The 15,384-nt window shown below is 32.7% G+C and overlaps 3 protein-coding genes across 3 annotated transcripts; all 3 read right to left on the bottom strand.

Moving 5' to 3' along the window:
- Nucleotides 1–213: 213 nt before the first annotated feature.
- LOC125055572 lies at nt 214–2,357 on the bottom strand. The gene is made up of 5 exons (XM_047658030.1): nt 1,410–2,357; nt 1,248–1,316; nt 1,103–1,162; nt 538–679; nt 214–218 (listed from the first exon to the last, which is right to left on the bottom strand). Exons 1-5 carry the CDS (start codon nt 1,602–1,604, stop codon nt 214–216), a joined length of 471 nt encoding a protein of 156 aa, XP_047513986.1. The 5' UTR covers nt 1,605–2,357.
- Nucleotides 2,358–2,811: 454 nt separating this feature from the next.
- On the bottom strand, nt 2,812–3,881 carry LOC125055571. Its single transcript, XM_047658029.1, has 2 exons — nt 3,230–3,881; nt 2,812–2,886 (listed from the first exon to the last, which is right to left on the bottom strand). The coding sequence occupies exons 1-2, from the start codon at nt 3,809–3,811 to the stop codon at nt 2,812–2,814; spliced, it is 657 nt and encodes a 218-aa protein (XP_047513985.1). The 5' UTR covers nt 3,812–3,881.
- Nucleotides 3,882–6,186: 2,305 nt separating this feature from the next.
- LOC125055569 (MATH and LRR domain-containing protein PFE0570w-like) lies at nt 6,187–14,641 on the bottom strand. Its single transcript, XM_047658027.1, has 10 exons — nt 14,395–14,641; nt 13,778–13,897; nt 13,336–13,650; nt 13,113–13,268; nt 12,971–13,040; nt 11,483–12,884; nt 8,263–8,328; nt 7,767–7,913; nt 6,763–6,852; nt 6,187–6,195 (listed from the first exon to the last, which is right to left on the bottom strand). Exons 1-10 carry the CDS (start codon nt 14,522–14,524, stop codon nt 6,187–6,189), a joined length of 2,505 nt encoding a protein of 834 aa, XP_047513983.1. The 5' UTR covers nt 14,525–14,641.
- Nucleotides 14,642–15,384: the final 743 nt, after the last annotated feature.

Genomic DNA, 15,384 nt, shown 5'->3' with positions numbered 1-15,384 from the left:
TTCTCTGAGGAAGTTTTTTGCGTCGAAGGGCTAGTAACAACTAAGTTGGGTTGATTTATTGTTGTTAATATCTTTTCTGTGGTACTGACACTGTTCGTAGAATTTTCAGCCGCTGGGATTTCATTTGTTGTAAATTTAAAAGCGGCAGAGGTGGTCGTTGTGGAAATTTTTAAATTTGTTTCTGAATTATTTTTTATTGTATACTATTATTAGTTATGCTAGAAGTGTCATTTGATTGAGACATAGTTTTTTCTTTGTCTTTGTCTGATAGAACTGTTCTGGACGTAGTTGTTACAATAACGGCTACGTTATCTGTAGATTCAGTAATCTTCTTATTTGTCTCGTTTAATGTATTATTCTGGTTGTCATTCATAAATATAAATATGTTTGTAACTTTAACAGTTTTGCCATTTATAGTATCTCCAGCTATATTAACGCCGGTAAAATTTTTAGAGTTTATGCTTTCGTTTGTTTCAATATCGCTTGTGTTAGCAGAGGGTTTTGATATTGTTATATGGTCGTGTGTGTCGTTTTGACTTTTTCTTGTTTCATTAGAATTAATTTCCGGTATTGATCTGGTTGGTGATACACCTGTTTCGTCGTTATGTTTATTTTTAACTAATTCGGTTATATTTTTTAGTTCCAAAGCCACTTCTTCTCTCACTAGCTCCTTGATGCTCTATAAAAGGATAACAGTTCTAAGATTAATTTAAATAAATTGTCTGACGTCTGTCTATTAATAATCGTGAAACGTTATACACGTGAAGGGAATTCTGGCAATTTTCTCATAAACTTTTGATGAAAAAAATAAATAAAAATCAATTTAAAAAATTGGCAGAATTCACTTCACGCGTATTAATTTACACTATTATAATTATACAGACCACGTCGCGTTGGACAATAAAATAAAATAAATGAATTAAACTTAAATCAACCTTAAAACGTAAATTTCCTTAGGTGCCCGTTTTTTTTCAAAATAGTTTACATACTGATAGTTATTTTTTTAAGATAATATGTTTACGTTACATTTGACAGTATATGTAGGCTTTTTTGCAACTAACTATTGCAACGTTGCATATTATTGATTTTTAAAGGTACGTACCTCATCTAAAACGTCGAAATAGACTGATGTCCATCCGGTGAGCCAGTCCCAAAACACTTTCTATAAAAAAACATGTGTAGAATATTAGACTTTTGAGCGACTAACTAGTACATCTAAAATGCATAATTTTATGTTGATTAGTTACCTTTTCCAATAATTTATTTAAGTCTGATTTTATGGACTCTCCTTTTGAATGACTCTTCGTGTCGTTTTTCTGAAAAGGAAAAAGTATTTGTTTTAATTGATTAATTTAATGTTTCAATGATTTTTAGACTAATGTTTATAGATTAAAAATCGCGACAAGTACCTGTGGTATATCATCAAAATGTTTTGATTGTTGTTGACCTTCTGTTGTGCTATTATTAACTTCTGGACTTTCCGTCGTAGTCACATTAATTTTTGAAGTTTCTGTGAAATTTTTAGCATTCCGTTCTGATATTTTGTTGCTTGTTTTATTTAAACTTGTAGTCGTAGTACTTTCAATATCATTATTTTTTGACATCTCCGGTCCAATAGTGGTTATACTTTTACTTGAAGATTGAGTTGTAATATCTTGGTTTGAATTTTCACTATTCGTATCAGCTTCTTTAGTAGCGGTAGTAGTTGTATTTGTTACGGTATCTCCATGTTCGGTTGTAGTGATTTCATTATTATCCGTGGTAATTTCGGTTTTATTAAAAGTAGATTGTTTGGCCGTAGTTTTTATAACTTCTGTTGTTGTTAAAACAGCATCACTCGTCGATGAAATGTCTGAAACTTGAGTCTGGTTTTTGATATCAACTGTAGTAGTTAGATTTGTTAAGGTATCTCCATATTCCGTTGTTGTGATTTCATTATTATCTGTGGTAATTTCGGTCTTATTAAACGTAGATTGTTTGGTCGTAGTTTTTATTACTTCTGTAGTTGTTAAAACAACATCAGTTGTCTTTAAAATCTCTGGAACGAGAGTCTGGTTTTTGGTATCCGTATTTGTTAATTCGGGTGTTTTTATATCACTTGAAGTAGTGGAATCGGTTTCAGTAATTTTATGACTGTTACCTATTGTAGCTTCGAACTCTATTTTGGTGGTTGTTTGTACTTTCTTTGTCGTGAACGTATTTTCTGTGTTGGTAGGAATTTGAGAAGTTGTTTCAATTGAATCAGTCTGTTTGTTTGTATGAATATTTGTTGTGGCAGTTGAACTTGTTGTCTTTACAATATTATCGTTAAAATGTGATAAACCGACTGTTGAGTCTGCATTTGGTTCTGTAGGTATATGATCCTGAAAATAATTATAAATCGCAATTATTCCACTAATACATAAGATTTATAGACCCACACTTTTGTCAAACCCCGTAATAAACTCGACAGTCTCCATCATACGTACCAAACTTTCTAAGAAATCCGATCTATTGTTTACAAATTGGGATTGCTTGCACGTGCTTTATCACAAGATGCCTCAGTATCGCAAAATGAATAAAATAAGTAAAAAATTCAACATTACTGGTGCAGCAAAAGACGTCAGAGGAAAATAACAAACTGTGTGCAATACTTTCAAATAAGAATTGTTTTTTATGTAATTATTAACACTAGTCCGAAATAAACTTTTTCTACTACAGATTTTCCTTCTTGCCATTTAACAACAACCCTTTGTAACGTCAAAATAAGCGCAGTCCCTTGAGTGTCGGTATACAGAGTTAACACAGTATTTATAAGGATAAATAAGATCTTTATAGACTTACTTTTTTGTCAACCAAAGGTGTTTCACCTACATTAATGAATGTGGAATGTTTGGAGTCTAAATCCTAAAAAAAACAACACTTGTTACTTAGGTACCAATAGAAGAATGTTTCACATACATTTTTTCTATTATCGACAAATAAAGAGTTACGGAAGGGATTGCTGGAAATATAAAGCTAGTTGTGCCAAGCTTTTCACTCGTGTTAATTTCAGGAAAACCTACTGGCCGTACAGTTATGGCTTCCTTTCTTCCAACACAAAAATAATGTTTCATTTCGATGTTAGGATTTCTCATTTAAAACATTTTAGTTCTATATCATTAGAAGAGATAATTAAAGTACTGCAATAATTTGATTGATTTATACAAATTAAAAGACAAAAACAGTAATGTAAATTAAGTGTACTTACATTCCAAACAAATCCTCCGTTATTTTTTAAACTCATACCGTATGTACCTGGAGTAATTTCGTTCAATGTTGTTGGAATATTTTTTGGTCCTATACTTTCCGTAACTATATTTTCGCGTAACGGCTTTCGTTTGAATGGTAGCCTATTTAAAAGATTTTTAAATGACTTTTTTAGTTTCTCATAAAAAGAACTGTGTTTGTTACTGGCAATATCTTCATTATTTTCTTTTGTATTATCATCAATTGTTGGACTTGTCTTTATTGGAATTGGATTGATCTCTGTTTCTTCCACATCTGACTGCAAGTTGTCTGCAAGAGCTTCATCAATTTTATTTTCATTACTTAAATTTATATTATTTTGATTGACAAAAGCCTCTTTTGTATCGTCAGTTAAGTCATTGCTATCTGGCAGCTCATTACTATCATCATTCGATGTCTTTTGGTTTTCATTTACGTAAATCTTTTCTGGATTTATTTCATTTTTTTCTGACGTAAACCCTCCAGGCTCTGAACTTGAATCTATAAAGGAATCTTGTGATTTGTTTGTACTTAAAGCATTGCTTGAAAAAATTTGCTCTTCCATAGATGTGTTCGGTCTACTTTTTATATCAGGTTTAATATTTGTTGGTTCCAAAATCTTTTGAGCTGGCGGTATTTCCTGTAAATCGTATGCAACGATGTTTTAAAACCAATAATTGTTTTATTTTTAATAAAGATACATATAATTAATTATATGTAATGTCATATTCGTTTGTACTAAATACTATACATTTATGAAATGAGAAATACGCATTTTTGTTAAACGCAAGTTTTTTCCATGTTTTTATGGCACATGGCCCATTATAGCTATACATATTGGCTGAGATAATGAGACTAGTGCAAAGCGGGACATGGTGCGCTTGCTGTGCCTAACCGTCACGGCTCTTGCGCATGTGTCTCATTTGGATCAGGGGTCTTGCTATTAATGATACAACCCGTATCATATACTATGTTAAGCTACGTATTACGCATTATTATGGTTACAAACTTATTTGATCCAAACTCCACTTACCAGATTTGTGATATATGGTGGTAAGGGATTCTCTTTTACCACCGGCTCCATATCTTTTTGATTCTTAATTGGTATGTCTATCTCACTATAAAGCTTGGGAGTGAACAGCGATCCAATTTTATTTATAAATGGCAGAGATTGTATATTCTGAAAATTTAAACGTCCATAATTTTGGCTTTCGTACAGAAATCCTTTGTCCTTAGGGAGCGTTCGAGCACGGTCGGTCACGCAATTCCTCCCCCCATGTAACGCGTCGTAACGTTTTTCTGTACCCAAGTACAGTACTGTACAGTAAAACGTTGCGTGACCACCTAGTGACTCTTTATACCTAAGTTACCATTGTGTGGTGTAAAGTACTGGAAAGTCGAAAATAATAATTACAATAACGCGTAATTCAATCCTCGCCCCGCATCGTAACGTTTTACAAAATGACCCCCCCCCCCCAAAATTCGTTACGTAATACTTGAACGCTCCCTTATCATTCAAGTATAAATTTAGAATCCTTTAAGAGTCAGGCGTAATTATTTCTACAATTAAATTTATTACAACTATGATAGTATTCCATAAGAACTTACATTCCATATATTACCAAATCCGCTATGCAGATTCATACCATACGTATGCCTTTGTTTAGCACTTGGTAAATTATTGAACATATTTCTCACTTTATTTTTAAATGGTTCATTTTTAGCATACATGCTTTTAGGTGAATTTGTATAGATAACATTTCGGTGATTGTCCATTACTGGTTGATACTGAAATAAGTTGTCTGGGTAAGAAATAGAATATTTAGAAGTATTGTGAAATAACTCGAAATTAACTTACCCCAATGTCTCGTTTTCGTCTGATATTGCCGGATTGTTCCTGAAACATAGAAAATATGTACACTTTTAATATTATGTACAATTGTTTAAATTATAAGAATAAGAATAATTAAGAATAAGAATAATTTTTATTTTCACCCAAAAACAATAAGATAACAATTGAATTGAAAAGGTATTGGGAGACTGGTTTCCAAACTAGGCAAGAACCTGTGATATGGACTTCCATTCCACAGCAAAATATAAGCTACAACTTCAACCTTACCTTTAGATTTTCTGTAGTTAACATACATTTATAAAATTTTTGAAGTTATACTTTTTTAGGCGCGTTATGAAAAATTGATGAGAGTGAAATTTTACGATGCGCGCGCACCGTGACACAAAATTAACAGAATGAAGTTGCCCACGGAAGATGCTACGGCATTGGACATAATTTAAAAACAACATTCGAATAATAATAGAATTTATGTTACACTTAATGCAAGAGAATAATAATAAATATCTATTTATTTAATTTTTCAAATGTAAACTGAACTTTATTGACTATAATGACTCCTTTTCCAGTCTTTGATTATTTAACTGTAATTAATTATTTGCATGCAATCAAAAGCTATTTTTAATAATGCCAAAGAAGTATAACTTCTTACGCGCGTACATAAGTACACGCACCCTTTTTTTATTACATTTGTAAGTAAGTGTTTAGACGCACGATCATTAACCCTTAGATTTGCTTTTGAACCTCTGCATGTATGGATATTTCTATCTATGTTGAAAAGTACTTGCTTATACGGCGAAGGAAAAGGAAGGAAAATGTCTAACAACCAAAAACCGACGACGTACTGATGAAGGCTGTGTATTGCTTATAAGAATATGATTCAGAAAACATATAGGAATATGGAGCTAACACAATTTATTTAATTCGATTAATTACATACCTTGTCTAACCTCCGATCGACATTCTTATTTGTGTTACCAACATGTATAGGAATTGTTGTGTCGTTGGTATCTATAGTAAAATCCCTCTTTATCTTAATATATTTGTCATCAGCATCTTTCTCCGTTGGCTCCTAAGCAAATTGATTATGTTTAACATATCTGCGATTATTATAATATAATGACCAAAACCTTATAGAAGTAATGTTGCGATAAAATCAAATGATTCTTTAATGGAGTGATCACTTCTGCTTAGATTAGAACTTAGAATGATATAGATGTATACATATAGGGTGCAGTGTTGGCCAAGTAGCTTCAGCGCACGACTCTCATCTCTGAGGTCGTAGGTTCGATCCCCGGCTATGCACCAATGGACTTTCTCTCTATGTGCGCATTTAACATTCGCTCGAACGGTGAATGAATACATCGTGAGGAAACTGGCTTGCCTTAGACTCAAAAAAGTCGACGGCCTATTTCAGACACAGAAGGCTGTTCATCTACTTGCCTATTAGATTGACAAATGATCATGAAACAGATACAGAAATCAGACCCTAAAAAGGTTGTAGCGCCACTGATTTATTTTAATTTTATTATATATAGTACTGTATATAGGATTAAGATCATATATTAAGGATTAATAAAGACTATTTAGAGCTATTGAAAATTTGGCATTCTTGTATATGCAACTATATTTACCCCATGCACCAATGGAACACGACTACAACTTACCTTTGACTGCGAGTCGAAGTATTGGTAGCCTTGACCATTGGTGAAGGGTCTGATGGACTCATCGAAGTCAGGCTCTTGATCATCAGGCGACTGAAAAGAAATAAACCGATTACACTGCGGATTTCAGTATGTACCTACGCAGTTTCTTTTAAAGTGGGAAAATGCAAAACGCAACAGCAAGCCTGGTCTGCGCCCCGCCACGCGGTCTACCACCGTGAATTGTTAGTTTTCCGAACGACCCTTGCTGCAGCAAGGGTCATTTTCGATGCGCCTTCGTATTTTCGGATGGGGGAGGCCGGCTCCAGCACTTGCAGGATTGCATCAGCATCTCTTCTTTTAGACGCATGGATTACTGATTCCCCCGCTTTGCTGTCCTTGAGCCTAGAAATTACAAGGCGTGTCGTGCACACGCGTGGTGCCGTTTTGGTATTTGGCAGTGGTTCCCATCCATGGCCCATCCAAAGATCGGCTGCGGGGTGGGCTTTCCTGGCCCTTTCCGCTTCTTCTTTCCTATTTATGACTGCGCGAGTTTTTCAAAGGTCTTTTACCAAGGATGACTTCCTCGTCCTGTAGCATATACAGCAGAGGCCTTCTTTCCGCACCCCGTGCTGGGCAGTCCCGTAAGGTGTGTACCGCGTCGTCATCCACACTTCTGTCGCAGAGGTGGCAAGTAAGTACCTCCTCACGCCCGACTACTGTGCAAATATCTGCCGAAACAGCTGTGACCGGACAGCATCTGCACAAGTCGGTAGCTGAGGTGGCCTCACCAGATGGTGATGAGATCAACTTCTTCCGGCGTGGGGTTGCTTCCTCTCTCCCTCTGCCTTGGCTCTACCTTAATAAACGACGCTCAGAGTGGCAGCGTCGAGATGCCAGAATGCAGTGCCGGTCACACGGCGTCGAAAACTCGTTTGAAAGATCTCAATCTCACTGTGTAAATGGTTCTATGATGGGTTGTAAATTAAGATACAGAGGTCACCGTTAGTGATTATAATTGTACTTACCGTCTTGGGATCCTTCTTCAAATATGGTTTTTCAATAATATGATAAAAGAAGATCTCTCTTATGACTGGTTCGTCTGGTTTTGTATTGATGAATTGAACCACTTCGTCAGGTAATTGCTTTATTTCGAATGTTTCAGTGTTGTTTGTCTGGAAATTGAAAATGTTATACGTCCCGTACATTAATAATAATGGTCTAAAACATTTTATTTATAAGTAATCTTACAGCTACACATATATATTATAAAAGAAAACACTAAGACAATATACAAAGCCAAAACAGACATTGATAAACAAAATATACGAAACAATGTATATTTTGTTTAAGTGCGGTTCGAGAATTGTTCTTCGGTGAGTGATCTAAATTATTGTTTTAGAGTGAGTAAAAAAAGTTTTTTATATTTTGGAGTCGTATTAAAAACTGAATAAATTTCTAAGGTAGGTACACAAAAATTTTATCATAATCTTAAACTCAAACTCAAACTCAAAATAAACTTACCTCTGGCTTAGGATGGCAGTCTATAGCAATAAAATGCAGCCCGAATAAGAGAAGAGTTAAATGAACCTGAAATGGGAAATCGTACGAAAGTGACAAAATATTCTGCTTATCCATGAGTTACGTTACATTAGTCTAGTTACATATACATATATTTGTTAATAATAATAAAAAGCGTAAACAAAATGTAAGCAATCATCGCACACTTGAAGCCAATATGAGTCCTTTTTTACCACACTCATAAATTGTACTTTAACATTTTCGTTCCGATAACGTCCAGTAAGATAAGTTTCACTTAGATATACGAACTCTTCGATAAGTCAAGTTAGTTTAGACGGTAGAAGAACACCGGTCATGGGGACCACCATGCTTTTTTGGTGGTAATGCCATTAAATAGTAGCTTATGAGAAACGTTGGTACTTTCAACACAGCGCCATCTGTTAGAATTGTGACTATTAAATAATAAACAAATATTCTGCAATAAAATAATATTGCGGGTGTAAATTGAGATGTAAGCTATCCTATCTTTTAAGTTAGATCAAACTGCACACGGTGTGCAAATTTGATTGATATTGGTTCGGTAGTTTAGGAGTCCATAGCGGACAAACAACGTGACACGTAATTTATATATATTAAAGATATTGAAATTACTGTATGGTTCGATCTAGATCTTACTAGGTACGGAGACCAGCCCTGCGATTCTATAACTCACTTCACGAACTCACACAGCGGTTTTCGCATCGGCGGTCGCTCTCAAATCAGTCGTGAAGCAGTCATTTTATGATTTGGCATTCTGAAAAGGGGGGAGCTTGTAGTTTATTGTTTATCAGAATGCCAAATCATAAAATCACTGCTTCACGACTGATTTGAGAGCGACCGCCGATGCAAAAACCGCTGTGTGAGTTCGTGAAGTGAGTTACAGAATCGCAGGGCAGAATCTTTAAAGATAGAAAAGTTTTTCCTATTACTTATAAGCTAAAACAAGATATCCATTTTTACTAGTAACTACAGTCTAGTTATTAAAAACTTACTTTTGAACACCACATTTTTACAACTTCACTACGAAACAGAAACCTAGCAACTAAAGAAACCCAGTTATTTATTAATTATTACACTTTAATTGTATTTTAATTATTGAAATTTTATCTTAAATGATCGCTTATCTTTTACTGTTAGGTATAGTTTTATCTATAGAAGTCTTAATTCAATATTGGTTATGTATATAAAGAAATGCATAATCGATAAAAAATTATTAACTTATATAGGAAGGTAATTAAATAATATCGGTGAAACTTCGCGTTTATTGGAATGTTTTAAGAAAGAAAAAAACAAAAAAGCAACAACTGCCGATAGTCAATTTTATTAATAACTAGTGGACCCCACAGACGTTGTCCTGCATGATATTTCAAGCTATTAGGATATTAAAGTATGAAAGTACCGACTGCGGCGCCACCTGCCGGGCTGATTTGTGAATCTAAACCATTCCCAGATCCCCTTGAACACACACAAAAAATTTCATCAAAATCGGTCCAGTCGTTTGAGAGAAGTTCAGTGACATACACACTCACAGAAGAATTATATATATAATGATTGATTTGGAATCTTTCTAAATAAAGTAATATTTGTCACATATTTAAACCATATTAAATACAGGGCAATTGGGGAACAAAATAATTTAGACGCTTGAAATTTTCTGTTGTATTGTAATACAAGTTCTATATTTATTACATAATACCTTATATGTATATAATATTTACAAGTGAGTAGTATTTATTTTAATAGTAGCGGAAACCGAGTTGTAATCTTCTAGATCGTCTATGAAGAATCTTGACTGGTTTCTTCTTATCTGAAAATCCGGGTTTTGAGTCGACGATTTATGCTTAAACATTCCCTCCGCGTAATGAATCTGTGGTAACGAAATTGGTTTATTTTCGGAACTATTCCGTAAGTCTGTTTGATGGTAATAATTATTATTTTCATATATTCTTTCATAATGTTCTGTCGTCGGTGACATTGTCTGTGAAGTTAATTTGTGAAGGAACTGTCGCAGTAAGTCTGTATTAACATCGATTTTCTTTAAAATCTCCTTTGTAATTTGCTCATTGTTTTGTATTGTGCTTATTAAAATTTTCTTTTCTTGGTCATCGGGATGTTTTCTTTCTTTAGTTTGAAGAGGTTGTGTTACTGTACAAAATGTTTTAGGAGTGGCAGTACGTGGTTTTTCAATTTTACTTATTACATTTATTTGGTTAGTTGGATCTTTAAAATTTTCATTTGTTTCAATTTTAATTTCCTCAAATATCTCCTTTTTATGTAATACATTTTCTATAAATGATTTTTCTTTTTTCAAATTATCTAACTGCGAATCAATTCTCTTTTTATGTAATAGAAATAAAGTTTGTATTTGTTTTTCTTTTTCTCTCAATTCATTATTAACTGGTGCCAATGGTATGTTTCTTCTATTTTCAGGCACGATATTACTTTCATTTACATTTTCAACCTTGGAAAACTGTGATACATTTAATAACGAAAAATAACGGATACCGTTCCGGTCGTAACTCTTATTTACACTAGTGTGAACTTCCTTGAAGCCGGTATGAATACCAGATGTATTTTTCGGCGAAATTTTAACAGTGACCTTATAATTGGATTTGGGTGGTAAAATAGCATTGACAATTTCTTCAACCCCTGGTAGCTTTACATTGGAAAAAGCAGCTGAAGATCGTTCAGTTATAACTTCAGATGGTTGGTAGGTTAGTTGTCTAACATTTGGCTTAGCTTGAATTCTATAAGGTTTTACAGAATTATCCTCTCTCGAATATTCTCTTGACGTCTGTTCTTCAAAAAATATATGAGGATATTGAGGCATCGACAAAGTTTGAGGTTCATAGTGATATTCATCAATTAATGGTTGATTGGGATAGTTTAAATTAAGAAATTCAGAAAATGGTACCGTGTCACTGTTTTGGGTATCACTTGCATCTGTTTCTGGTATGTTTCCTTTTTTATTCGAGTACACATCACTTGGTGATAGTAAAATAACATTTTCTTCTTTTGATTTTTTCCCCTTAGATCGTTCTCTAGCTATTATTCTTATTTTATTCACTTGTCTTTTGTTTCTTTTATTGTTTTTGAATATTTTTTTATTAAATTTAGGATTCGTATTTATAAATCTATTTAATTTTATTTTAGAGTTAAGGTTTGATACTTTTTTCACACTTACCGATCGTTTTCGTCTTTTTAATCTACTTTCCAAAGAATCCAGACTATATTTTTTTGGTATCTCATTATAATAGTTGTTTATAAAAGCAACAGATAGATCATTTATTTTAATTGGTTTCGAAACAACATTTATTGTACCGGGCGAGCGACTAGTCTTATATTCTCTATTTGTAAATATTTTGTTTGATGATTTTCCATTGAATTTCCAGGGTTTATAGTAATTTAATGGTTTGATAAGTTTTTTAATAAATTTTTTATAAGAATAATTTAAATTTGGTTCATTGTTGACTGATCGCCGAAAAACGTGAGAATTTGATATACTTTCTTGTTCTCTTTCAATATACTTCTCCCTTTTTTCATTACTTACGTTGTCTGAGACCTTATCAATTTTATTAGAGTTGTCGTAAGTGTTATGATATTCTTGAATAAGATTTTCTACTCCATTAAAAAGTTTTAAACTTTCCATATCTGGTGGTTCATCAACATATTGATTGAAACCAACTGAAAACCCAGAGCCATCAATATCTTTCAAATAAAATGTCATGTTACTTGGATCGTTAACTCGATTTTTGAATCTGTTTCTTTCAATCGTTATTGGTTTTTGGTTCCTTTTAGATATTTCGTTATTGTAGTTCGTGAGTAAGTTGCCCATTTCAACGGCGTCTAGTGATTGTCCTGAGTAAAATGGTGGGGATGCTACATTTGAATTCCAAATTCTGTCACTGTTATAATTGAAATTATCATCAATAGGAGATATAATATTGCTAATAGGATCTAATTGTCTATGTTCAATATTGCGGATTGCTGGTACAATTTTGCTGTAGAATAAGTTATTTTTCATTTTGATTGGATCTTGGTTCCGCTTCATGATTTTAATGTGATTTGACATACTTTTCTTATGAGTTGCAGTGTGCCCATCATCGTGAATTGCCTTTTGAATTTTATCGATAAGACTTCGAACTAACTTCTTTTTCTTTTCTCCTTTAATCCCTTTACCATCAAAATGTGTTTCAATTTCAATATATAATTCTTCATCATCCTTTTTAATTTTTTCAGCAGTTTTAGGTTTATCAGTTGCGTGTTTGCTATCGAGGTAGTGAATTTTAATTTGTCGTTTTTTCCGGTTTATTTTATTTTCTATATTTTTTACAAAATCTGTACCGACTGGGTATTGTTTTAAATAATTCTCGATTATTTTATTCCAATTTGGATCAGAAAGTTGCTTCTCTTGAATAAGAGAAAGGCCAGTAAAATATGACGACTTTTTGTCTGATTTTTCCGCATTTGTAGTCATTTGTTCACCATCTTTGTCCGATTTTACGAATGTATCTTCAAGTTTTTCAATTTTTATTGACTTTCCGTTATATATAAGTTTAATTAAGCCTATTATATCGTTATTGTTGCTGAAATCATGAAAACATATTATTAGAGTAAAAAAAGTAAAGTACTAAAATTTCGCTGGTTGATACTATGTAAATTATAGTCTTACGAGCTATTGTCTCTCTGAAGCTTTCCTTTATCGTTTATTTCAATAATTGTTTTAATTACTACTTTAGGTTCTGAAAAAAAAAGAAAAATGTTTTATAAGTAAAACCGGTACCGTAGCTAAAATTCACTGTAACCCATGTCACCTTTCTGTTTAATTTGTTGGCTATTATTTTTTATACCATTGACTTGGTCCTTCAAAGTTTTACATTTCAAGAGCTCTTCAAAAAACTTATCTTCTTCATTCTGCTTTGTATATTCTGGTATTTCCTTTACAGTTTCTATAGCATTGTTAGGCTTTTCTAAAATAAAACCATTGATAGAGACGGTACCAATATACATTTAATAGTCTAAAAAAAATAAACTTACCGGTGTTATGTTCGTAAAAATTCTTGACAAGCAGGTGAACCTTTTTATACACATTATTTAAATCCATATGCCCAATGATACCTTGTAGAAGAATATTGTGCATTGCCAAGTGCAGCATGTTATCATTATTTTGTTCGCTATTTTTATCTCTTTGATTATTATCAATATTTTCTCTATCCGCTTTCATCTGTTCTACATTACTGTTCGTTTTCGTAGATTCTTCTTCGTCCAATTCTTCAAGTAAATTTGCTAGTTTGTTTGTTAACATTTTCTTTATATTTGGGTTTTTAACTTGAAACAAAAAGTTATCGGGTTCTGAAATAAGTATATGTATTTAATTCCATATCTACTTTTCGAATAGTTGCAATAATTGTGAAATAAATAGTAGCATAGTTCGTGGACAGGACCAAAACCAGCGTTTACTATAATAACTACAACAAACCTATTGATCTTTTACCCCTATACGGATCTGCGTCATCGCTCCGATCATCATATTGAACATCATTCTTAACATCTTCTGTTCTGTAACTGTCAAAGTTGGATGTGGTCTCCGCAACGGTGTCTTTAAAATAAATCAAAATTATATTTTTTAGGAATTCAAAAGTAGCATCGCCAACATTTTACTTAGGACAACCTCTAGATGCAACTGGAATGGTCGTAAACCTTCTCGGAACTAACTAAATTATTTATTATAATAACATGTTATCGATAAAATAAAATAATTAATTGATTTTAGAAAATGAACGATATTGTCTTATTCATAAAACTTCTGTAATTACTAAAAAATGTTTTATCACGTTCATTGTAGTGTTAAAAAAATTGCTATTTATTTGAGGCCTATAGTAGTTTATGGAGTAGGAAATTTCCGAGTAATTTAACGAAGATAGCATTTTTTTGTATCTTTTTGTAAACTTAGTATTAAATCCTTGCAATTTTTATAAACTTTAAAAAATATTTAAATTTATTAACCAAGAAACTAATTTAATAAAGTTTAAAAAAATTATTCGTTGTAATTAAACTAGTGTAATAGATATCTACCGCTAATTACTCATTACTAACCTTTCTTTGATAACAACCCATCAATATCAATGAAGACATTAGTCAAAATAACTGTGAATGTAAATGCTATACCTAATACCGTTGCACAGAATACTCTATAAAATATTGTATCATAATCACAATGTGACATTTGGCTGATAAAAATATTTGTCAAAACAAAATACACGTCACTGTCAAAATATTTTTATTAAATTTAGAAAATGGCGCCAAATTGCAAGTCAAGATTCGAATTTTAAAACTTGTTATTTCCTTGACTCGTACAATTGTAGTGACTAAATGTGATGTTTGAAAACATAGATGCAAGATAACGAGAACAATGGGATTTTTTTAGAAGTTATTTTCAGTTGGCGTACAAAAATAAGTTAAATACCTTTTACTTACGTTCTATACCTTGACCAGAAACAGCGTTACATCTTCTATTTAGAAACTCATCTTGGTATCTCTCTTAACGCAAATTACTGTTCCCTAGAGAAATAATAATATATTATGCTAGCAAAAACATAACGTGTAAAAAAGTCACTAAAAATTGTGAGATCCATGTAATACCAAGTCGGTTCATTTTTCAGTCCCTACTTAATAAACAACCTAAGAACATCAGCTAATACTATATATCAAAATTAAGTTTATGTTTAGTTTTTCCTTTTTACACTAAATACTAATAGCATTCTATGAAGTTGATATGAAATGATATTCATTTGAAGTTTTGTCTGCTAGAAGTGCCTTAGAGTTTTGATGATCGTTCTGTCACTCTTGCTACTCTGAGTGACAAGAATTAAGATTAAGAAATTTGACCTGCTTGGTAACCGAATTCAGATAGAAGAACCTGCTGCTTCGAGAAAAGGATGGTATGGCCGTGCCGCTTTATTGCTCGACTTGGCGGGCGGTGGCTGTGCCCACAGAGTGAATCTCTTAAATTGAGAGGAGTGACTTCACTTACTTTCAAAATTTTATAATAATAATTTATTTGCAAGAATATGGTACGTAAATGTT

Source organism: Pieris napi, chromosome 13 (genome assembly GCF_905475465.1).
Source record: "Pieris napi chromosome 13, ilPieNapi1.2, whole genome shotgun sequence".
In the NCBI taxonomy this organism is placed as follows: domain Eukaryota; kingdom Metazoa; phylum Arthropoda; class Insecta; order Lepidoptera; family Pieridae; genus Pieris; species Pieris napi.
Note: the sequence above shows the minus strand (reverse complement) of the source record. Positions and strands in the feature narration are given on the sequence as shown.

Bases quoted from the DNA above. Each gene is read 5' to 3' on its own strand.
- LOC125055572 (XM_047658030.1), bottom strand. From the start codon at position 1,604: ATGTCAAAAAATAATGATATTGAAAGTACTACGACTACAAGTTTAAAT. The intron at 1,317-1,409 runs GTACTTGTCGCG...TTTCCTTTTCAG, and splicing joins ATTTTGATGATATACCACAG to AAAAACGACACGAAGAGTCA. The intron at 1,163-1,247 runs GTAACTAATCAA...GTTTTTTTATAG, and splicing joins TAAATAAATTATTGGAAAAG to AAAGTGTTTTGGGACTGGCT.
- LOC125055571 (XM_047658029.1), bottom strand. From the start codon at position 3,811: ATGGAAGAGCAAATTTTTTCAAGCAATGCTTTAAGTACAAACAAATCA. The intron at 2,887-3,229 runs GTAAGTACACTT...TGTTTTTTTTAG, and splicing joins ACGGAGGATTTGTTTGGAAT to GATTTAGACTCCAAACATTC.
- LOC125055569 (XM_047658027.1), bottom strand. From the start codon at position 14,524: ATGTCACATTGTGATTATGATACAATATTTTATAGAGTATTCTGTGCA. The intron at 12,885-12,970 runs GTAAGACTATAA...TCATGATTTCAG, and splicing joins CTTCAGAGAGACAATAGCTC to CAACAATAACGATATAATAG. The intron at 6,853-7,766 runs GTAAGTACAATT...ATTTCTTTTCAG, and splicing joins TGAAGAAGGATCCCAAGACG to TCGCCTGATGATCAAGAGCC.